This window comes from Cynoglossus semilaevis, chromosome Z, assembly GCF_000523025.1.
Source record: "Cynoglossus semilaevis isolate Cse_v1.0 chromosome Z, Cse_v1.0, whole genome shotgun sequence".
Classification (NCBI taxonomy): domain Eukaryota; kingdom Metazoa; phylum Chordata; class Actinopteri; order Pleuronectiformes; family Cynoglossidae; genus Cynoglossus; species Cynoglossus semilaevis.
The window spans coordinates 13770786-13793355 of record NC_024328.1 but is presented as its reverse complement, the minus strand read 5'-3'; the positions used below and the strand labels follow the sequence as shown (position 1 = coordinate 13793355).

Sequence of the window (22570 nt, the reverse complement as noted above, 5' to 3'; positions counted from 1 at the left end):
CGATCAGAGGCCTCCGTCCGCCGCACAAACACTCGGAAGTCGTGCACTGTCGCACACACTGACACGAGACACACACAAAAAAACTACATTTAAAAGTAATAGTTGACCTTACTTTTTTAGCGTTTTAGCTAACCTGTAATACTCAGGTCACTTTAGGTCACATGAAAAGTGAAGGTTTAAAATGTAGATCAAAATAGAAAATATATATATTATTAATACGATAGTTAATATGATCATTTCCGATCATGTTCCGATGTGGCCATAAGTCTGATCACATAAAAAATCGGTTTTACAGCAAAACAAACGTCTTATAATGTATTTATATGATTTATAAAAATAGATTTTGCCATTTTCGCATTCTCTTTTTTTTTTTTTTTTTGCTTCCTGCTTCAAGTAGATTCAAGTTTCCCACAAGCCACCTTTTGTGGGCGTGGGAAACTTACCCACAACTTATTTTAAAAAACACTGAATGTAAACTACAAAACTGCTTTTCACTGAGTAGCGAGAAAAGGCGACAAATAAATTCCTGCAAATTCCTCGATGTGAAAAGTGAAGCAGTCTCCTAGCTTTGGGCAACCTCCACCTGCAGTTCTGCCCTTCCCCCTCACCCTGAAAAGACGCTGTCCTTAAATAGCATAAGACAACTTTACCACAACTGTCAATCACGTGCAACCGTCGACCAGTCAGCGTGTGGTGACTGAGCGATCGTCTGTAACTTTTCCATCACAGTTTTTCCATCGCTGGTCACTCTTAGATGAGTAAAGAATTGTGTTACTTTTGGTGCTAACACATTTTTTTAACTGATTCTTTCCCACCCTCACTATTTTTTTTTAACCCTCATTTCAGATAATGACATTAAGACTTGTCCAGTTTCCCTTGTAGTTGGTTGGACATGAGTCTGGCTGTAGAGGAAATCTTTGGTCTTGGATTTCAAGTTCTGCTGCACTACATGTTTAGAGATACATGTCAAGAAAGCCCTCTTTGTCATCCCCCCTCACCCCCCACTCCCCTCTCCTTCCTTCATAAGCAGCAGATGCTCTTTGCTGCAGGTGTGTCAGGAAGTGGGGAAACAGTAGCAAGTCATCACGACCTCAAATGTGTCCTGGTTCTACACAGAGTACAGAGCACGACTAGACTGTGTGGTGCTCGTCCACACTGAGGACCTTGACCACTGTTTACTTCACAGGAAGTTCAGGCCTTCAAGAGCAAACCTGAGCCGCACATATTCTTAATTATAGTGTATCAAGTCAAATGCTTTGATTTTAAAGAAAGTGGAAACCAAACAGTGGCACTTTGGCCCAGAGGCAGTGTCTCTGTCATTGGTGTGGAACCCCAGGGTTCACCTCCTGGGCAAGATCGCATACCGTTAGGGCGGTTGGTACTTTCCAGTGGACTCACCAACCGCAGGAAGGTTTAGGGGGGTGGTACGGTGCAGTGTGATTTGGGTGGAGACTGCTACCCCCACGACCCGGTAACGGATAAGAAAATGGATGGATAGATGGAAACCAAACACAACCAAAAGTGACCGTTTGTGTCCGCTTTTTTTTAACCCAACACCAAAGTGAACAGTGAGGGCAGCGTTAAGCGCCCGGGGAGCAGTGTGTGGGGACGGTGCCATGCTCAGAGCACCTCAGCGGTAACTTGGCAGCTGGTGGACTCGGACCTGAAACCTTCTGGACCCAAGGTCCGCTTCCTTAACCACTAATCCACTACTGCCCAAATCGAAATTCATTTCATTTTTAGATAAACCTGTGTAAAAAACGACTTCGTTTACAACTTCACTGATGAACATATGAAAGTGACAATAGTTGGTTTGGTCTCATCTTTCAGTTCACGTTTTATCGCAGACACGGAAAAAAAAAAAGTGTGCACAGACACATGTGCAAGGCAGGAATTCACACCTGAAAGTTTCCATGAAGTAAAACAAAACCACAGTGTAACGTTCCTCTGTAAATCAAATGTACATACACACACATACATACATACATATATGTTCAGAAATATATATATATATATATAAATAAATACATATAGTATGTACATGCATAAAGAGAGAGAATATATATAACGTATGTGTATATATATTTATTAATATATGTATGTATGTATATATGTATTTTCACTAAGGAGTGGTTCTCAATGTCGGACGACTTCAAAGTGTCCGCCTGTGTTTTCAGCCTAAACTTTGAGGCTGATCCTGAGCTAGAACACTACACACAGACGTTGGTTGACGTTCGTCATGTAGCTCAGCCACAAGGTGCTAAATTTGGCATCAGGGAGGGAAGACAAAGTAAGAGGAAATGAGGTTTTGTTAATGGTGCAACATGAAAAAAAAAACGGTTGCACAACCTTGACAGCATGGCGAAACGGTGAGGTCTGGGCTTGAGAATCAAGTGTGCAGAGATGTGGTTTGCAGAGCAACGTGCAAAACTACAACTCGAAATTTAGTTCCTTTTAGATTGGATTTTAGTGACTACCGTTCATCTAGACAAGGGGTGCCCGATAAGTAGATCGGGATCTACCAGTAGATCTCAAAGGGAGTGCTGGTAGATCCTGAGCAATTGCATTTAAAGAAACAAAAGACAAATTTAAAATGATAGATTTAATTCTATTTTAAGATGCTAATCTAGCTAGGGCTAAAGTAAGGACCATAGAAGTATTGAGTCAGACGGTATTCTGCCATACAACTGCAGCCATGTAATCAAAATAGTAAATATATATTCATAGTTTTTAATGTAGGTAGATCACTTTAGCCCCGGTCGTTTGAAAAGTAGCTCCTGAGCCGAAAAAGTGTGGACACCCCTGATCTAGACAGTGACTTGTCGTGAGTTCCTCTCAGATTTGTTTACTAGTCAGACTGCTGAGATCACACGTTGAGATGGTATTTTAAGCGCGGGGTGTTTCTGTGAAATGAAAACTTTTTTTCCACAATGTGTGCAAAAAACAACATATGATACATACAACATATGAGTATAAGCTCCACTGGGGTCTGATGTCTACACACTGACATGTCCGGTACCTGACTTTCGTCTGCTGTACAGCAGGTTGTCCTCCATGCCCTCTTCTTTATTCAACCCATGACCTCTTTGTAGGCTGCCCCTCTTCACACCGGGCTCAGTCCAGTTCATCTACCAGAACAAAAAGCACAGTAACCACTGAACAACCACTTTTTTTGTTGCTAGGCTAACCGCAGAAATTGCGCTACAGAGTGAGGTATATATTTAAGTTTGTAAATAAGTTGTTCGTGGCACTTTTTGTGTCTAGTGATTGGTATCACTATTTGCGTGTCAAACTCAAGGCCTGCAGACTGAATGTGATCCTTTACATCAGGGGCTGTCAAACTCATTTCCACCAGGGGGCCACATCAGCAATACAGTTACCCTCGAAGGGCCGGTTGTAACTTGAAGACTGTATAGATCACAGGTCCCTAACCCCAGGTCCGCGGACCAGTACCAGTCCATAGGTCATTTAGTACCAGGTCGCAGTGGGACGCAATGAAAAAAATGTGAAATTTCTTTTTACTAATTTACTTCATTCATTCCAAGAAAATCCTTTCTAAATTTACTTCTGGCAGTATTTTAAAAATAATAAGTCATTCAGACTGATGCAAACAGAAAAGAGTCTAAAATATGTTTTATTTTGAAAATGTAATGATCCTTCGATGCTCAGTACCTTGTTACCGGTCTGTGGTAACGGCTGTTACTGGCTGACCAGTCCTTGGAACAAAAAAGGTTGGGGACAACTGGTATAGATGTAACTACTGCACAACAGACTAATACATATTTCTGCAATTGATTATTATTTGATTGATTATAAAAAACTTTTAATTATTTAGGTCAAACTCTTCTGCATGGACTTTAATAAAAAAAAATTAAGCTCCCACGGGCCACACAAAATGGCTTGGCGGGCTGCATTTGGCCCCCGGACCTCGAGTTTGACACCTATGCTCTACATCATTTTATGTGACACCATAGAGCTCATTGTGTCCTAAGGTTGTCTTAAAATAAATGTTTATTTTAAGAGTCTGTACTGATGGTTTCTGGAAGGAGTCATAGTTCAAACACCATAAACTCATGTGCAGTCAGTCGTCAAAAAGAGGAAGAGGAAAAATGACTCAGGGCTACGCTGAAATAATTACAGCCTGACTGACCTCTACAACGACTACGGGAGTCGGATTTGTTCCCCTTTTATTCTCATGTTGTCTACAGTCACGGCGTTTGTCAATATCGAAAACTAATTTCGAGTGCAACTCACACAGTATTTCTCTCGCTCTACGGCAGCGTTTCACATATCGTAGTGCCATTGTGCTGCCGTTGGCGCAAAACTAAACCGTTGTTGAGCAGTACAGCAGCTTAATTGAAATCTTTTCATTTTTATGTAAGCATGAAAACGGCTTTTTTAATATCAGAGCTGTGGCTTTTTTGGCTACAGTTCTTCCATTAACACCGGTATGATCCGTAGATCAACCCGGATTTATCGACAACGGCGATAGTGGGTCACACTGCTCTCTGCTGGGTGCCAGGCTAATTCCACTACTGGACATCGATCATTGTGAATGTGACGCGGGACATGAAACCGTCTTTAAACAAATAAAACTCATCAAGTTTCAATCCTGCACGGTAGGATGTTCGCTGTTGCAACATTACCTTCTTTGTCGTGTCAATGGTTAGTCATACACCTGATATAATCGTACAAAACCTTTGCGCGGAGGTCCCGTAACAACAGATGCTAGTATTTCTCCCCAAATTAATTATATTTTATAATGTAAATTTTAATATTATCTTACTATTATAATTCCTTATCTCGTATTATTGCATTTGGTTAATTGAAGGAGATTTTTTTGGGGTGGGAGAAACTGTGAAAATTGAGTGCAGTTCTTAATGTAGGTTAACTCGCATGAAGAAAAAAACTATGTTGAATTGTAACGGTCAAAACATTGAAGAGAAAAAAAACAACATTCTTTGCAACAATCATTCAGCATAAATTGGTGATTTGCTTTTAGGTATGTGTGTGTGTGTGAGTGTGTACCTACAGGAAAGGCGATCTCACACAGTTTGTGTATCCAGTCACCCACTTGGTTTCTGTCTGCAGCAAACACGTACATCTTCTCAGTGGTCTCCACCAGAAAAGACCCAGTATCTTTGGGACAGCCGTTAACATCCACCTCTGACACTCTGATACAGTTCGACAGTCGGATCACCTACGGTACGGGACGCATGAGGAACATTTTAGCCAAGCCCGGAGTGTTGTAGTACGTATTCTCAGCACACATTTTGGCCTGATGGACTTTAAAGTTTTGATAACAGAAAAAAAATTGTAAATAAACCTTGTAAAAGCACAAAAAAAACTCCTTTCAACCAAGAAAACCTTTCTTGTAGCTGATCCAGAATGAGTGTAGAGAGAGGGCCGATGCTACGCTACCTTTCTGTGTTCCTGCTGTTTGCGCGGACCTTTGTCCATCGCTCCTCCATCTTTACACTCGAAGAACTCAAGTCTGGAGATGGAACATGTGTTTTCTCGAAACAACACGCTCCACATGCGCTTCCACTTCTGCACACACAGATACAGCACAAACAATGCTGAAGTTAGCCCTGTTGTTAGCCGTATTTTTAGCGTGTGTCGTTGTTGCTAATCGTACCTTTCCAAACGTCTGCTGCTGCTGCAGGTAGAGGATCCCTTGTTTTCTGATGTCCTCTTCCATAATCGGTCCTAGTCTTCCTCCTGGTCTCCTCTTCTCTCCTCTGTTGATCGTTGACTATTACACCACTTTGTTTTCTGCTTCTTACAAACACCCTATTTTTATTTATTTTTTTATCCCTGTTGTATCAACTTTAACCTTTGTCCTTCATCGTTGTCCTCGTCCTTTTGTTTACAACTCCTAGGCTTGGAAGTGGCCTCGAACGTTTACCTCATGTTCTTAGTTGTCTTACTTTGTCGGCTTCTTCCACTCGATATGTCCAACCTAGTTCGAGTTTGTCTCATAGTCTTCGCTCTGTGTGTGTGTGTGTGTGTGTGTGTGTGGTATCAGCGTGATGCAGGCAGATGCTGTGTGTCATCTGTTTCCTGTCTATGGTACATTGTGTAATGCAGATGTGTTTGGCAACTTTTAGGGTATCATCGGACTGGTCCTACTTCAGTTTGTGATACAGTCAAACTATTTTTATTGTAAGTGTAATTGTCCTTGTTACATACATTTACCTACAGTAACATATCGTCTGTCACTATTTCGCATCCATGTTTCACTTTTTCCCCTCTTCTCAAGTTCACTCGAGACATTGTCATGAAATTATAGAGAAGTTTTGACGCCCTCTGGTGGTCGTGGTCTAAAGTGATAGTGCAGAGGGAAAAAAAACTAATTCCCATGAACTGCATGCTCTGTTTTAATAACGTAGCATAAATTACTGTCCGCGTCAACCAGGGGCACTGCCAGGAATTTTGGGCCCCATTTTAGGATGTGACAGTGTAACAGACGTAGGAACATGACTATATTTGTACATACCATGCAGGATTCACTATTTGATGCAAGACTGATCACCCCCAAGGAAACTGGCAACAACCAATGTTACTGTTTATTCATGTTGATCCAACATTTACCGTTTTATTATTAGTTCACATTGTTTGGTTCTGATTTAGAATTACATCAACATCAGTTTCCTTGCTTCACTCCTGTGTCGTCTCTCTTGATGTTCGGCAGGGTGCTGTATATCTGTGTCCAATACTTGACATAGTCTGACCTCAGGTCGTAGCTGAAAACATGAGATAGGCGTGAGAAATATGTAACTGTAACTGTGTGTTAGCTTAGCCTAAACAGTATAGAGCAGAGGTGGGGCCAAGTCACAACTAAGTCTCAAGTCTTTGCACTCAAGTCCAAGTCAAGTCCCAAGTCAAGACAGGCAAAGTCCGAGTCAAGTCCAAGTCAAGACCGAAAAGTATCAAGTCAAGTCCCAAGTCTTGCCGTTTCTGTTTCGAGTCCTTTTAAAGAAAATAATAATATATTTACACAGATCACTGCCGCTCGTTTTTTGTTGACCACCTCGTAGTTTTTAAATCCGAACAACACCATCTTTGGTATAATTTTCTCTCACCCGCGCATTGTTTGACGGCTTTTCCTCATCGGTTGTCCCGCAATTTGATTGACTCGATGCTATTGCGTCAAAACGATGTGGGTCTAATTTGATTGGATGTTGTGCCGACAGCACGTACGCGATGAGAGATACAGAGCGCTCCTTAATAACTTACTTTACAATCTTCGGGTTTGGGAGAAAGTACCAAGTCCGAGTGAAGTCACGAGTCAGTGACTTTAAAGTCCAAGTGGAGTTGCAAGTCTCATTGCATTTTGTCAAGTGGAGTCTAAAGTCGTCAAATTGATGACTCGGGTCTGAGTCGAGTCCACACCTCTGGTATAGAGTGACTGAAAGGAGTAGCGTGCATCAATATGTTGGGGAGATCGCACAGAAACAAAAGAAAGCATTGTTACCTCACAGATGACTTGCCCATGCTGTGGTCAATGATAAGGTAGGGATGGGTGTATTTGTTGAAAGCTGGCCAAGTGGAAGGGACTCTGCTCCCACCCTTAGTGGGATCACTGAACAGAGGGAGTAAAAGCAAGAGATGAGAGTTCAAAGTACTGCACAAGTTCCAACCCAACCAGGGCTGTAAGGACTATCATTTCCGACCAATTTGCCAAAATCCAGCTCAGTTTAGCTGAGACCACTTTTAGGGGTTTTGAATATATATATAAAGGTGAAATATTATTCTACCACTGAATGAGACACAATCATAGTTCGTAATGCTAGCGGATTACCCCGTCTTGGCAAAGTTGGTCCAATAAGACATCATGTAGCCCGCCAAGTCCCGGTGTCGTGGGAAGTAGATCAGCGGTAGAGAGAAGGGTTTTCCAAACAGATATTGCAGTTCCTCGGCGTGCTCTGCACCCACCCAGCGAGGGAATCCTGGGATACGTGTTTTCATGTTGAAAAGGTAGGAGTAGGTACTAGTGACGCTGAGACGTGAATGAAAGTCAAACACGAAATGTTGATTACTGGTAGGTATTTTTCAGTCATTTCAGTTATACCGCCCCACACATGTTTACGTTTGCGAAAAAAGAAACCGAGAGGTTACAAAAGACTTATCATGAATAGAACCTCTTCACATGTCTTTGGTAATCAGGACTTACTTGGAATTGTTGGCATGCAACTGAAGCGCAATCTGAGTTGGGACCAAGAAGAGGAAGTCGGTCTCAATGTCAGACACTGTTTTTTTGACCAGTGCCTGGTCTGGAAGGGATCCCCAGAGAGAGGAGTAGGTATTGAATGCTGACTCGGCAGCAGCATTACCCTTCACTTTGGTCAGACCGGTCAGGAGACCCTTCACCTGTTCGCTGAGGACCAGAAGGTAAGGCATGAGAGAAGCACCATACAGTTTCATGGTGTAAACTATCACTAGAAAAACTTAATAAAGTTGTGTTGCTGCTTCAAAACTCCAAGTCAAACTTTGTGGGTACACCAACAACAGATTAGTCTGGCCTCCTGATTGGTAAACACAATCTATTTAACACAATTATCCTGTTATTGTAAGGCACTAACATCTTGGTTTATGTTTATGCTTGACACAAACTCAACTCAAACAGTGGTAGATTGGGTTGTGTTCATGCCTGACAGCAAAGTTCGAACCCCATCGGTACCTGACGTTCTTTGGGGATTGGTGTTGGCATGTTTTTCCACAGTCCGACAACATGCAGTTACTGTACATACTCTCTAAAATGAGCATATGTTTCTCTACATGTGGCCCTGCGACTGACTAGTGAACCGTCCAGGGTGACGTCAAAGCTACATCCAACGCTGCTTGTGCTACCTAATGGAGTGACGAATGTGAAGTTGCTGTTCTCACACAGTAGTGTTAGCATTTCTTTTGTTGATAGAAGGTACATCTACACCAGCAAAAATGTGTCCGTCCATGCTGTTGACTCCGGCCATGTAATCAAACTGGGCAGCGTTGTGGAAGAGACGATTGGGCTCGTCTGGGATGAAATCACCATCGACCACTGGAGACAGTTCCAGAAGGTCCATGACTACACCTGTGGAGAGGACACTTTAAAACTAAAAAAAAAAGGCCAAGACAACAACACTAAACACAACAGTATCTGTGTCTCTCCCTGGTGGTCTGACCGTTTTTCAGGAGGAGAAGGAGCACATCAATTTTTCCCGCCAAGGTGAGCCCAACTGGGTCGGTCATCTTCAGACAGGTTACCATCAAGTCAATGTCACTCCTCAAACAACCAACCTTACGGGCGATCTTCAGGGACATAAAGATGTCCATACATCATGTCGAGTACAAACCGTAGAAGTACCAGTTACCATCCAGTGTTAGTGCATTTGTCACCTTCTTAGTGAGGGCCATGGGGTTCTTCTGCAGAGCCCAGGGACTGAGGGCCACACCAGACTGTGTGATTGCTCTTCTGAATAAACCTTTATTGTAGGGGGACAGCATCTAAGGACAGTGGGAGAGCAAAAAGGGGGTTGGGGGGTCAGTTTTACGTATTACGTATATTCACGCCCACATTTTCATCCACTTTCATCAACTTATCCGTTACCGGGTCACGAGGTAGCAGCAGTCTCTATGACCACCACCCAAGTCACACTGCACCGTACCAGCCCCCGTGAACCTTCCTGCGGGTGGTGAGTCTACCGGAAGGTACCAATCGCCCTAACCGGGATGTGATCTTGCCCATGAGGTGAACCCTGGGGTTCCATACCAATGACAGAGACATTGACCTCTGGGCCAAAGCGCCACTGAAATTAGGAACCTTTTGTTTTTCTAATTCTCACTGACCCCTTACCTGGTAGCTAACACTGGCAGCACCCGCTGATTGACCAAAAATGGTGATGTTCATGGGGTGTCCTCCAAATCCTTCAATGTTTCTGCGAATCCAAGCAATGGCAGCATGCTGATCCCACAAACCATAGTTACCTGAGATTGACAGTTAGGTTAGAAGTTATTTTTCTAATGTTGTCATTTCCGTAAGTGAAAAGTTGGTAGCTCAGATTTCCTGAAAGTGTCAATGAAAAAGAATCAATTAATCTAACCTCAGCAACAGGAGTTCCGCACCTATTTTGTCTCAAACATTTATGCCGAATTTAAATTAAGAACTTAACCACATAGATCATATGTGTCAAACTCAAGGCCCAGGGGCCAAATGCGGCCAACCGAGCCGATTTGTGTGGCCCGCGGGAGCTTAAAAGCATTTAACTTGAGAAATTAAAAGTTTTTTATTACACAGCAATGAACGAGATTCTGAATGATCATAGTCTGAATGACCCATTATCTAAAAACACTGCCAGATTATCTTTAAATAAAGAAAGTAAATGGATATGAGTAGATTTTCTTTGAATGAAGTAAATTGGTAAAAATTAGGTACATTTTTTCACTGTGTCCCACTGTGGCCCGGTACCAAATGACCTATGGACTGGTACTGGTCCGTGAACCGGGGGTTGGGGGGTCCCATTTACATTTACCCCTGACATAGATCATATTGGATCAGATGTTTAAACCAAGTGATTTTGTTTTGTTTTTGAACTGTTGCTGGTGCAGACAGACCTGGCAGACGTACGTCTCCGGTACTGAGGAAACCCAATGTACCAACTCTGTAGTTCACGGTGACAACAATGACTCCGCCTCTATCTGCCATTTCTTTCCCGTCATAGAGTGAGTTTCCAAGGAACTCCACATCGTTGGATGCTCCCAACAAGAAGGCACCACCAAACAAGTACACCATTACTGGAAGACCTTTGGATACTGGACGTAAGGGAAGAGAGTCACACATTTCAAAGGAAGTTCAAGTTCAAGTCTAAACACACTCTGACTCAGAGCTTACTCGCTTTCATTTCCACGTGCCTAAAGCAAACATGTGATTGAACTATCATCACAGCAGTAACATCAGTACTGGAGTCTCCGTGCGTGAGTGTTTTGCCTACGTGTTGTTCCATGCGGCACAAAGATGTTTAGATAGAGACAGTCTTCACTTCCGTGGGTTTTGCCCTGTAGCAGCGTCACCTGCAGGCAACGATCCCGGTATTGGGTGGCCTTTAGAACGCCTGGAGACAACAAAGACAGCACCTTTGAATCTGTCCTGTATGTTAGCAATAATAGCAACAGTTAGCAACAGTACCGCTCCAGCCAGGATGAGGTTCGGGTTTCTCCCACTTCCCAGGAACATTGGCGAAGGGGATTCCTTTGAAGACATCTACACTTCTGAAGAGACCCATGAAGTAGCTTTTCCCCTCCACTTGCCCCAACTCTGTTTGGACCACACCCAGCTAAAACAAACAAACCCAACATTAAGGATATTGATACATAGCTATTACTGTTTTTTTAAGGAAAACATCACTGTGTTTACTTCTCGTTAAGGAAATCGGTCATTTTTCCACGGTGTTTCCCAACAAACCACTGTATGAGTCGCTGCCACCAAGTGACTGGAGGCTCATTATAATTCAAGCATTACAGCAGTGGTATGTTTATGTCCCGCATGCCATGCCCCTCCAAGCACCTCTACGCGCCCCCCAAGCGGGGCCCGCCCCGATATTTGAGAATAACTGCATTATGTCTGACATGCAAATGGAGGAAAATTACAGCAGTTGCATTTTGTTTAGTCATTTTGAGCACGCCTGCTTTGGAAACAGAGAGCAGAGAGTCCTGGGTTCGATTCCCAGCCAGGAGGCAGCAGATCTGCTGTTAGCACAAGAACTTTCCAAATCAATAAAGGTCAAATTTACTTTATTGATTTTAAGGCTCCAACTCGTGATAAACTCTCATGTTTATCTAAAGTCCCTCAGCCGTGACTGCTGTGTAAACTTTTTCTTTCACACGGGTCACACCTTAGAGAACGAAACAGCTGTTGTTTCGACATCAGCCACAACCCCACAAGAGTTATGACCCATTTTCCGCTTAACTCAACGTAAATGCAGAGGTTTGGAATATTTTGTCTGTAAGGTCACCTTTTTATTATAAATTAAGCAGGTTTGTAATAAAAAAAAATCAGAATAATTAAAAGATTGGACTATTCCTTTAACTCATAAGTGTAATATATCATAGTAATTGTTATTGTTATTGGCTCTCTTGTAAGGTGTATTATATTGTCGAACAGGGGGCAGTGGTGGCTTGGCGGTTAAGGAAGTGGACCGCTTGGGTCTGGAAGGTTTCAAGTTCACCAGCTGCCCCCTGCTGACTTTGGTGATGGGTTAAAAAGCAGAGGGCTACAATGACAAATAATTCACTATTTTTTTTTTTTTTTTTAAATACTCCTATAAGGAGAAAACGATAATTAAATTCACACACCTTTGCAGCTGAGGCCAAGTTCAGTCCAATGCCCAAGACAACAACCAGCAGCAGCAGCATTGTCCTGTCTGTCACCTACTGTCACCTGCTGCTGCTGCTTCTTGCTTATATGCTATGGTAATTCTTATCAAGGATTTTCCTCTGAGAAGACCAGCAGCTGCCACACACATACACACAAACACACACATACATTCAGAATACATGTATGTCAATGAAATGAACCTTTCTAAAGCCTTTTTCATTCATCCTGTTCTCATTTATCTGGTTCAATTATATAAAATATAATATATAAAAAATATAAAAGTTGATTAAAAAATTGTGTGAGTTTTATTTTAGGGGGGAGGAAATGTATGTGAAACTTTTCCTAAAACCTGAGAAAACCTGGATACTGGCCTTTTATGAACGCGCCCTATTGTTGATTGACAGCTCAGTGGTGTCAGGTTACAGCAGGGGGCGGGGTTTATCGTTGCTCAACATGGCTGCGCCCTGCTCAGATCAACAGGTCTAAAGGTAACTGGCGTTTTCGAGCGTTTTTGACGTTATTTTCGATTCGCCGGTCGATTGCATCCGCACCGACAGCAAAGAATATGTAGACACGGAGGAAAACGGTTGTCAAATGTACTGTCACTCACTGCAGCCTCTTGGCTCCTTAGATGAGCACCGAGCCGTTAGCATGTTAGCTTAGCGGAGAGTTAGTGGTAACTTTCAACTTGTTTACAGCCGACACGAAAAAGTTAGGTGGGGCGCTTTAAACATCTTCGTGTACCGAGTGGAGAATGACAAAAGGTTCGTTGCATAACATAAAGTTTTTCGTTGACGTCGAAGCAAAGGCACTTGACAACAGTGACGTCACTCAGACGTCGGTTGGTTGTTTTTGAGTGAGGATGGCACCTGAGAAGATTTAGTCCAGATCGATAGACAGACGGACTGACAGATAAATGGATAAAAAAAATAACTTTCTTAATCCCTCGGGAGTTTTTTTGGGACGGTAAGGACACAGAGACAATTTTGCCGTTTTAACTAGTTGTATTTGGAAGGTTGCACAGAGTTGTAGGTTACTGTCAAACCATGTCCACTTTCGTGTATTGTTCCTTGTTTGGATGAATTGTCTTTTTTTTTATTAACCCTTGTGTGGTGTTCGGGTCTGTGGGACCCGTTTTCACTTTTTAATAAAAGAAAAATGATATAATTATTTATTTTTCAAACTGAGACTCACTGGCTTTGGCTCATTTTCTGTGAAGAACATATATCAGAATACATATTTAATGACCACACACCATACACCCCCCCTACACATTTCTATTACATATAAGATGTCCGGGTCCACTGGACCAGGGGCCAGTGTGTGCTGTGTACCACCCACACACGCACATGCACCAACACACGCACACACACACTCACACACACACACACACACAAACACAGCAGGCCTAGACAGGAGGAGGACAGAGTGTAGGTACACAGAACATACCTATAACATATAAATGTGACCTAACAAAGGTAAAGGGCAAATATTAACCATATATATTGTTTATACTGCTTGTTATTGGGATAAGGTAAACATCTGTTCAGTATTTTAACATAAAAGTGTTGATTGTGAGGCATCAAAAGCCACAAAATGCAACGGGTCCATCAGACCCACAAACACTGGCTGAGTAACAACAATATGAACATTACACAAGGGTTAAAAGTGATTTTTAATTTACTGTATTGATGTGTTTTGTTGATGAAAGTAGTTATCACATCACATTGTATTTGTAATAATTAAAGAATATGCGATGTATGTATACAATATGTCTGTATACAATAAATTATAATATAAATAATAATAAATATAATACAATTTTTAATTACAAGCTGTCCCATCATAAGAAGAAACTAAACATTGTAAAATGCCGTGCCGTTTTCTATGCAAATTAGTTTTACCGCTTTTTTTAAATGGCCGACATAGGTAAAGATTGTTAGAATTCTAGCTAGCGTGTCATTATTCCCAGCATATACTGTTTCCCTCCCCCAGTATTTTTTTTTTTTTTTCATTCAAAAACATTTTTTTTTTTTAAATAAACACTTTTCTTCCGCCCTACTCAGCTGTGAAGAATGTCTAAGGAGCAGGTGAGTATCAGTGACCTCATGCACTCATTGGATAGCTCAGAGCTACAGGAGGCAGAACAAGTGAGGGCCACAGTCAACCAACAGTTGAGCTCAGGTGAGAACCGCGTCAACGCATGTGCGGCCACACTCGGCTTTATCTCAGCTGTATCACCTAAAGACCTGCTGTAGTACACCCGTCTGTTGTTGTTGTTGTGGTGTTGTTGTTTCTTCCCGTGTCATTTTTCAACTTTTTTTTTCTCTCCACATGTCTCCACTTGTCTCTTGTCGTCTGACCTATGACCTGTAGTTTTGTTTCCTCTCCAGACAAGGGCGGCGCCGTCCTCTCTGCCGTGGTGGACTATTACCTGGAGTCCTCGTCATCTCAGGCCATCCTCCTCTTGTCCTCCATCAGGGAGACTCATCACAAGGTTAGCGTCCTCTCACCCAGTTTCACCCTCGCCTTGAACCCTTTTTTTTTTTTTTTTTAAACCTGTCTTTTGAAAACACGTCGCCCTCAGGCCCTCTTGGAGAAACTGAACGAGTCTCTGAACAGACCGTTGACCCGATTGGTTGCCCTAACACTGCTTGGTCATCTGATCAGGAAGCAGCCTCCATGGGTTCATCACATCAGCCGCTCGGCCTTGCTCCCATCTCTGCTGCGCTGTCTCAAGGTAGGACTGAAGAATTATGTAAATGTATGTAGCACCATGACCACGTTAATCTAATTATACCATCTGGCAAAATATTATGATTTAATTGGTTTCCAACGTTTTAAAATAACATAAAACCAAACGCATACAAAAACAAGACAATATCCTTGTTGGCTTTCAATTGTGAAGCATGAATGTTAAAATAAATATTAAATTAAAAAAAATATAATTTTATTTGAATTAATATGAAAACAGTTATATATTATATATATTTTTAAAAATATATATATGTTGTTATGTTTGCATATAGGCAAGAATTGGGCAAAACAGGGGCAACAATATATTGCAATATATATGATATATTGCTATATATTATATATCGCAATATACGATATATTGTGATACACTGTGATATTATAGGCATGATTTTTTTTTTTTTTTTTTTACAATTTAATTGTAGAATATTTTCTTACACCCCTATATGTTATCAGTACTCGTAACAAAATAATTTGTCTGTCCTCCTGCACTGCTGTCGTGTTTCCTCAGACTGACAGTGATGTGGTGGTCCTCATTACTGCCGTCCTGGTCCTCGTCACTCTGTTACCCATGATCCCTCAGGCCGGAAAGCAGCACATCTACGATTTCTTCGATGTGTTTGGACGACTGGCGTCCTGGAGCTACAGAAACCCCGGTAGACACTGCGACACCGGGTGTTGATGTATTTCTGCTTTCGTTGGTGCTGTGCACTTGTGACCTAATGTATGGGGTGTGGCCCATTTTTCAGCATTACACTAATGAGACCAGCGCACGTCACGAAATTGTGAAATTGAAATTTTGAAATAAGAAATGTATTTCTGGGAACTTCTGTATTTCTACAACTGTAAATTTGACCGGTCTTTTTGTGAACGACACTGAACCCATCTTAATGTTCTGTTGCAGCTCAGTCACCTGGGGTTCACCTGGTCCACCTTCATGCTGGTGTCTACTCTCTGTTTCACCGTCTCTACGGCATGTTTCCGTGTAACTTCATCTCCTACCTTAGACTCCACTATAGCATGAAGGAGAACCTGGACACCTTCCAGGAGGTCGTCAAGGTCAGTAGAGACTACCAGGGTCGGTTCATGATATTATGAATTTATTACTGATATTAAGCGAGTTGGAACTAGTACTGCTAACTGGTACTGTAGCGCTTCAAAATAAAACTGGAATTTTAACGGTTAAAGCAGTGGTTCTCAAACTTTTTATACTCCGTACCACCTGAGAAAACATGGAAGTGTCATGTAAGTACCACCATGATGACCAGCATTAGCATATAGCAGCATTGGCCTTCCCTGTTAGCTTCCACCACACAGGAGATAAATGTTTATAAAGATGTTTATGTTTAAATGTTATATTTTTGTATTGTGCATGGTATATTTCAGATTTATTCAGTTGAAAATGTAAATTCGAAAATATGAATTGTACCACTAGAGAGCGTTCTACCACAGTTTGAGAACCACTAGGTTAAAGGAAATGGAGGCAAATTCCTACACGAGTAACTCGACATCCAGTACCAGTGAGGAGTTTCTCCTCAAGTGTTTATTGTCGCTCGTATCTATTGCAAAACAAACGAAATTACGAAAATTAAAAAAACGAATGTTCCCTCGAGGATTTTATTACGTTACTTCTGTTTGCTTTCTTAAAAAAAAGAAAAAAAGAAAAGAAATGTAAACAATATGGTTCTCTCCTGCCACAGCAGCTGCTCGGTGCTGTTTACTCTGCTGCACAAAAATAGCATCTGTGACGAGCAGCTGCTCCTTTTCTCAGAAACCAGGATCGGGAATACTCCGAATACAGCGCTTCATTTAGAGCAAGACGGTGGTCACACGGAAACCGAAAACTGAATGATCTGTTCTGACTGTTAAGCACATTCTGACGGAGACTTTAATAACCCTAAATGTATCCAATTTTTTCCTGCAACCACTTTGAAACCACTTTGCTTTTCTGTAATAAGTTCAACATGTTCACCTGTTCTTGGTCTGTGTGGCTAAACTGTGGCGCAAATAAATGCTATCAGTTCGTGTCCGGTTCTGAAGACGATGTATTTGTTGAGTACATTTTTGTCAGATTGTGTCTCTGTCTTCCAGCCCATGTTGGAACACGTCAGAGTTCATCCTGAGTTGGTCACGGGGACGCAGGACCAGGAGCTGGAGCCGTCCAGGTAACCACCAGTCCACACACACTGTGGTGCTTCTGATAGGTTCATCGTACTACCATTAAGGCAGGGGTGTCAAATATACAGCCCGCGGGCTAAAAACTAGCTCGCTTGGTGAAATTTGAAAATGAAAAAAAATACAGAAACACTTCATGTTCAGGAAATGTTTTGTAAAATTACATTTCATTTAATATGAAGATGTATATATGAATGTACGTTTTGCATGAAAACAAAGGGGGAAAAAGACTTTATAACTTTTTGTTATTTATGTAATTATGCTATAATTGTACCAGCCCGGACCACTTGACATTTATTTTATTTATTTTTTTAGTTTATTTACATATTTTTATTGTGTGAAAAAATCACAAAAAAAAAGCGCTCCAAATTGCCATCACATTTTTCATCTTGTGCATCCCCTTGTGGCAGCTCGCACATCTCGAGCGAAGTATGCACCACACTTTGGGAATCCCTGCATTACACAAAATATATATATATATATATATGTGTGTATATATATGTATGTATATATATATATGTATGTATATATATGTATGTATATATATATGTATGTATATATATGTATGTATATATATATGTATGTATATATATGTATGTACTGTATGTGTGTGTATGTATATGTACATATATGTGTGTATGTATATATACTTATATGTATGTATGTATATATACGTATATGTATATGTATTTATATGTATGTATGTATATGTGTATATGTATGTATGTATATATACATATATGTATATATGTATGCATATATGTATGTGTATGTATATACATATACGTATGTGTATATGTATACGTATTTATATATATGTGTGTATATGTATATATATGTGTGTATATGTATATATGTGATTAGTTAATAGTCTGTTGGAAGTGAAGTCCACACCACATTCAAAAAAGTACTGTTTAATAATGTAAAAAAAAAAAAGATGAGTCTACTTCTCCTGCAGGTGGCGATGTTACGAAGTCCATGACATTGTGATCGAGTGCTCCAGAGTGTCCCTGGATCCTCTGGAGTCGTCCTGTGAAGAGGACATTTACACCTCCCTGAGAGAACCCACCTCCACCTCCCTGTGCTCCTCACCCCCACTCAGACCTACACAACTCTCCTCCCCGCTCCCTGCCCTGGACCTTACCTCCAGTCCTCTCATCACAGAGAGTGTTACCAGTGCTTGTGAGTGGACAGCAAGTGTTTTTTTTTTAATTATTATTTTAGCTCACAATTTAAATTTTACTACTTCTTCGAAATGTATTATTTCTGTTCTAACTTTACGGCTGATCAAACGTTTTCATTTTCTGTGTTTTTACAGTCAGTTTGTCTTCTTTGGAAAAGGGAAATCAGACTCCGCCTTCTTTGATCTTTGACACCTGTGTACAGGTAAATGTCTTTTGTTCGGCTCCTCCCAGTCACCTCCCATGATGCCCTGCAGCCAGGGAACGCCGTTGAACCTACAAACCCTTGTCTGTGATTGGTTCTGATCAGACCCAAACCAATTAACTGACAGTAAATGTTTTTGTGCTCAGGCTGATGATGTCACGTGGAGCCCCTCTCTTTACTGCGGCCTGTCCACACCCCCACTCGAGTCTTCCGCATCAGGCTCCACCCACCCTCTGAGCAGGAGCACCTCCATCTCAGGTGAGACGACGATGATTATAATATATAATAATAATAATATAATATAATTATAATTATCACTGTGTTCACACACACACACACACGCTCTCTCTTTGACACCAGGTGTAAAATCTCCCTCACTGGCCTCTGTCCCTCCAACGCCACCTAGTGAAGGGAACCAAGATGGACGCCTGGCTCCAGACAACAACAATCAGGTGAAATATTGTTGTTGTTTTAAGTGTTGCATAATAAAGGTTTTAAAACAGTGAAAGGCGCATACATATACCAGCAAAATGTAGTACCAAGTACTTGTACCAGGGACCAGAAGTCAATCACTAACGGCTTCCTCTCCCTCGGTGTCCGTCAAGGTGAAGCCGCAGCCAATCACAGAGCTGCGACGCTCCTGCTCCGTCTTTCAGGCCGTAGGAGAGCAAGAAAGGACGAGTTATGATGATGTCATCAACAAAAGCAGTGAAGGTAAGTTACTGAAAAAAAATTATATTTTCTCCTAATAAACCAGAAATGTTTTTTTCTAAGAATTATGAATTTTTGAAATGTTGAGATTAATAATGAAGAATAAGCTAATAAAAATTAGTGATCAATGTCATGAGCCTGAGTCTGGGGGAAGAGTCGGTGAGGAGTGATGTCACTTCCTGAGTTAAAGATGTTAATTGTCGACTTGATTGCTGTAATTTTCTCTCTCTCTCTCCCCCTCTTTCTCTCTCTCTCTGGCTCTCTTTCTCTCTCTCTTCCTCTCTCTCATTTTCTCTCTCCCCCTCTTTTGCTTTCCCTCTCTTTCTCTCTCTCTCTCTCTTTTCCTCTTTCTCTCACTCCCTGTCTTTCTCTCTCCCTCTATTTTTCTCTATCACGCTCTTTCTCTCTTTCTTTTTATCTCTTTCTCTTTCTCTCCTTCTCTGTCTCTCTCTCTTTCTCTCTTCCCCTCTTCCTCTGTTTCTCTCTCTCTCTCACTCCCTCTCTTTTCTCTCTCCCTTTCTTTCTCTCCGTCTGTCCCTCTCTCGTTCTCTCTCTCCTCTTTCTCCCTTCCTCTCTCACTCACTCCCTCTCTCTCTTTCTATCTCTCACTCTCACTCCTCCCTCTCTCTCTTTCTATCTCTCACTCTCACTCCTCCCTCTCACGCTCTCTCTCTTTCTCACGCTCTTTCTCTTTCTCTCTCTCCTCTTCCTCCCTTTTTCTCTCTCTTTCTCTCTCTCACTCACTCCCTCTCTCTCTTTCTATCGCTCACTCCCTCTCTCTCTCTTTCTCTCTCACTCCCTCTCTCTCTTTCTCTCTTTGTCCGTCTCTCTGTCCGTCTCTCTCTCGCTTTCTCTCTCACTAACTCCCTCTCTCTTTCTATCTCTCACTCCCTCTCTTCCTCTCTCTCCCTCACTCCCCCTCTCTCTCCCTCTCTTTTTCTCTCTCTCCCCTTCCTTTCTCTCTCTCCCTCTCTCCTCTCTCTCCCCTTCTCTCTCTGTTTGTTTCCAGATCTCAGGTCCAGATCCTCAGCGCTCTCACCTTTACCTTCCCCCTCCGTCCCCTCTGAGCACATCCTCCTCACCTCCACTCCCAGCTTTGAGCAGCCACCCTCAGGCTCACCTCCTTCCTCCTCCAACTCAATGTGCTTCACCCCGTCCAACACCTCCTCCTTCAGATCAGAGAAGGGAGATGTCGCCGTGGTAACCTCCGCCCCTTATGAACCGCTGTTTGATCTGGCGCTGCCTCAGGCCGCTCTGCTCTTCATCCGAAAAAGGACACAGGTTAACGAAACTAATTTAAGCAGAAAAAAAAATGCTTAAGTAATTTAGTCCAGCGCTCCCCCTGCTGGTAAAAGGTAGATTTAGAAATGCATTTTATTTATTTATTTTAAATAATATAACCACATATCCCAGAGTTCCTCATCTTTCCTGGTGTAACAGCAAATTGAAAGGCATAAAATATTATTCATTTTCTGTCCTCGTCTTCCGTTATGTGCAGGAGTTGATGGAGAAAATGACAGGGCAGGAGGAGAAAGAAGCTACGGAGGTGGAGGGCGAGGACCGGGAGCTGACCCAGACCTCTCCAGACCCCTCCCCTCTGGAAGTTTTAAACCAGCTGATCACGCGTGGGTGTGAAGCTCACGAATGTCTCAGCAGGAGGTGAAGGAGAACGTGAAGAACGCACCATTTATCTCATATTATTTTTTATGATGACATATTTATTATTTTTTATTTTCTTAAATTCTTATTATGTTTTTTTTTAAATATTATTTATATTTGTTTATTTCTTATGATTAAATGACAGTGACAATGACCGTTGTTCTGTGTGTGCAGCAGGTTGTCGTCCTCAAATAAGTCTGTGGATCGCAGTCATTTTGGAGGTAAACAGCAGAGCATGAAAACCAAAGGTACCTGAACTAACACTCTGGTCTAACTTTACTGATCAACGTCACCGACCGAAGGTTAATAATTATACGGCGGTTCTATTTTTTAACCAGAGAGGGCGGAAGAACGCAGAGTAAAGTTGTTGAACTGTGTTGCTTTACTAAACAGCATGTTACCGTGGAAACGTCGTCTTTAAACTGAATGGTGTGAAACATTTTGATTTTTTTTTAACTTGACTAGCGAATGATGATTTAAATGAAAACTCAAACTTGACTTTTTTTTCTCACTAAAGTTGATGCTAAGATGCTAACCCATGCATGGGCAAACTACGGCCGCTTCAGCTTCCAAATTAGAATTTATTTATTTATATTATCATTATACTACTGCCTTTTCCCATGCAATACCTATGTTTCCCCACTAGGTGGTGTAGAAAGTGCTAAAATCATTTGATTCAAGATTCAAGATTCAAAGCGTTTATTGTCATGTGTACAGTGAGGAAAGCAGGTTTCCCTGTACAATGAAAAACTTACTTTGCTGTCCACATGGAATGTCATGAAGTAAGATAAGGATTTGAGTCATTTATCTTAGTTTACACCAACGCTCCATCCATCTGCTCCTGACCCCGCCCCCCTCCCACGTTCACTTTTTAGGACAATTGTGGCCCCCGCGAGACAAAAAGTTAGCCCACGCCTGTGCTAACCTTAACCTGTGGCTGCGGTGGTTGTTGTTGTTGTCCGGGTGCGATTTGTAATTTGATTGAAGTTGAACAGTTTTGACTTTGGCTCGTGCGTTTGTGTGTGCGTGTTCGTGACATCAGGTTCGGCAGTGGGGGACGAGCTCCAGTCTGTGAAGAGTCAGCTGCTGCTGATCCACGGTCAGCTCGAGTACGAGCGTTTCAAGCGGCAGCAGCACGCCATGAGGAACCGTCGGCTGCTGCGGAGAGTGATCAACACCACTGCGCTGGAGGAGCAGAGTGTTGCCATGGTAACGTCACACACGTTACGTGTGTGTTGCATCAAAAATATATAATATATATAATATATATTTGTACATGACGATATATTTCCTATATATTTGGTGTTAATATAGATCATCATGGTATATATATATATATATATATATACCATGATGATCTATATTAACACCAAATATATAGGAAATATATCGTCATGTACAAATATATATTATATATATTATATATTTTTGATGCAACACACACGTAACGTGTGTGACGTTACCATGGCAACACTCTGCTCCTCCAGCGCAGTGGTGTTGATCACTCTCCGCAGCAGCCGACGGATCCTC

The 22570-nt window shown here is 41.8% G+C and overlaps 3 protein-coding genes across 6 annotated transcripts in view; 1 reads left to right on the top strand and 2 right to left on the bottom strand.

The window, feature by feature from the left end:
* LOC103398050 (docking protein 2-like) overlaps positions 1–6028 on the bottom strand; it is an 8102-nt gene extending 2074 nt beyond the window's left edge. The window contains 5 exon segments of the mRNA XM_008336539.3: positions 2–58; positions 3020–3128; positions 5033–5200; positions 5422–5550; positions 5639–6028. Coding sequence (XP_008334761.2) covers positions 2–58; positions 3020–3128; positions 5033–5200; positions 5422–5550; positions 5639–5701 — 526 coding nt within the window. The 5' untranslated portion in view covers positions 5702–6028.
* A 516-nt stretch (positions 6029–6544) lies between these two features.
* LOC103397968 (bile salt-activated lipase-like) lies at positions 6545–12457 on the bottom strand. Its single transcript, XM_008336428.2, has 12 exons — positions 12334–12457; positions 11168–11315; positions 10974–11093; positions 10597–10794; positions 9839–9969; positions 9382–9489; positions 9168–9294; positions 8890–9076; positions 8177–8380; positions 7805–8002; positions 7478–7585; positions 6545–6746 (listed from the first exon to the last, which is right to left on the bottom strand). The coding sequence occupies exons 1-12, from the start codon at positions 12391–12393 to the stop codon at positions 6647–6649; spliced, it is 1689 nt and encodes a 562-aa protein (XP_008334650.1). The 5' UTR covers positions 12394–12457; the 3' UTR covers positions 6545–6646.
* Positions 12458–12731: 274 nt separating this feature from the next.
* tsc1a (TSC complex subunit 1a) overlaps positions 12732–22570 on the top strand; it is a 15545-nt gene continuing 5706 nt past the window's right edge. The window contains exons 1-16 of one of the 4 annotated variants that reach the window (XM_008336427.3): positions 12732–12843; positions 14422–14539; positions 14749–14852; positions 14943–15095; positions 15621–15765; positions 16014–16168; positions 17201–17274; positions 18243–18466; positions 18603–18670; positions 18817–18928; positions 19031–19122; positions 19276–19384; positions 20391–20662; positions 20880–21040; positions 21218–21261; positions 22083–22249. In XM_008336427.3, coding sequence (XP_008334649.1) covers positions 14431–14539; positions 14749–14852; positions 14943–15095; positions 15621–15765; positions 16014–16168; positions 17201–17274; positions 18243–18466; positions 18603–18670; positions 18817–18928; positions 19031–19122; positions 19276–19384; positions 20391–20662; positions 20880–21040; positions 21218–21261; positions 22083–22249 — 1989 coding nt within the window. In that variant the 5' untranslated portion in view covers positions 12732–12843; positions 14422–14430. Of the gene's footprint in view, positions 12844–14421; positions 14540–14748; positions 14853–14942; positions 15096–15620; positions 15766–16013; positions 16169–17200; positions 17275–18242; positions 18467–18602; positions 18671–18816; positions 18929–19030; positions 19123–19275; positions 19385–20390; positions 20663–20879; positions 21041–21214; positions 21289–22082; positions 22250–22570 lie in introns of all 4 variants that reach the window. The other 3 variants (XM_008336425.3, XM_017043241.2, XM_008336424.3) reach the window with 3 other exon arrangements.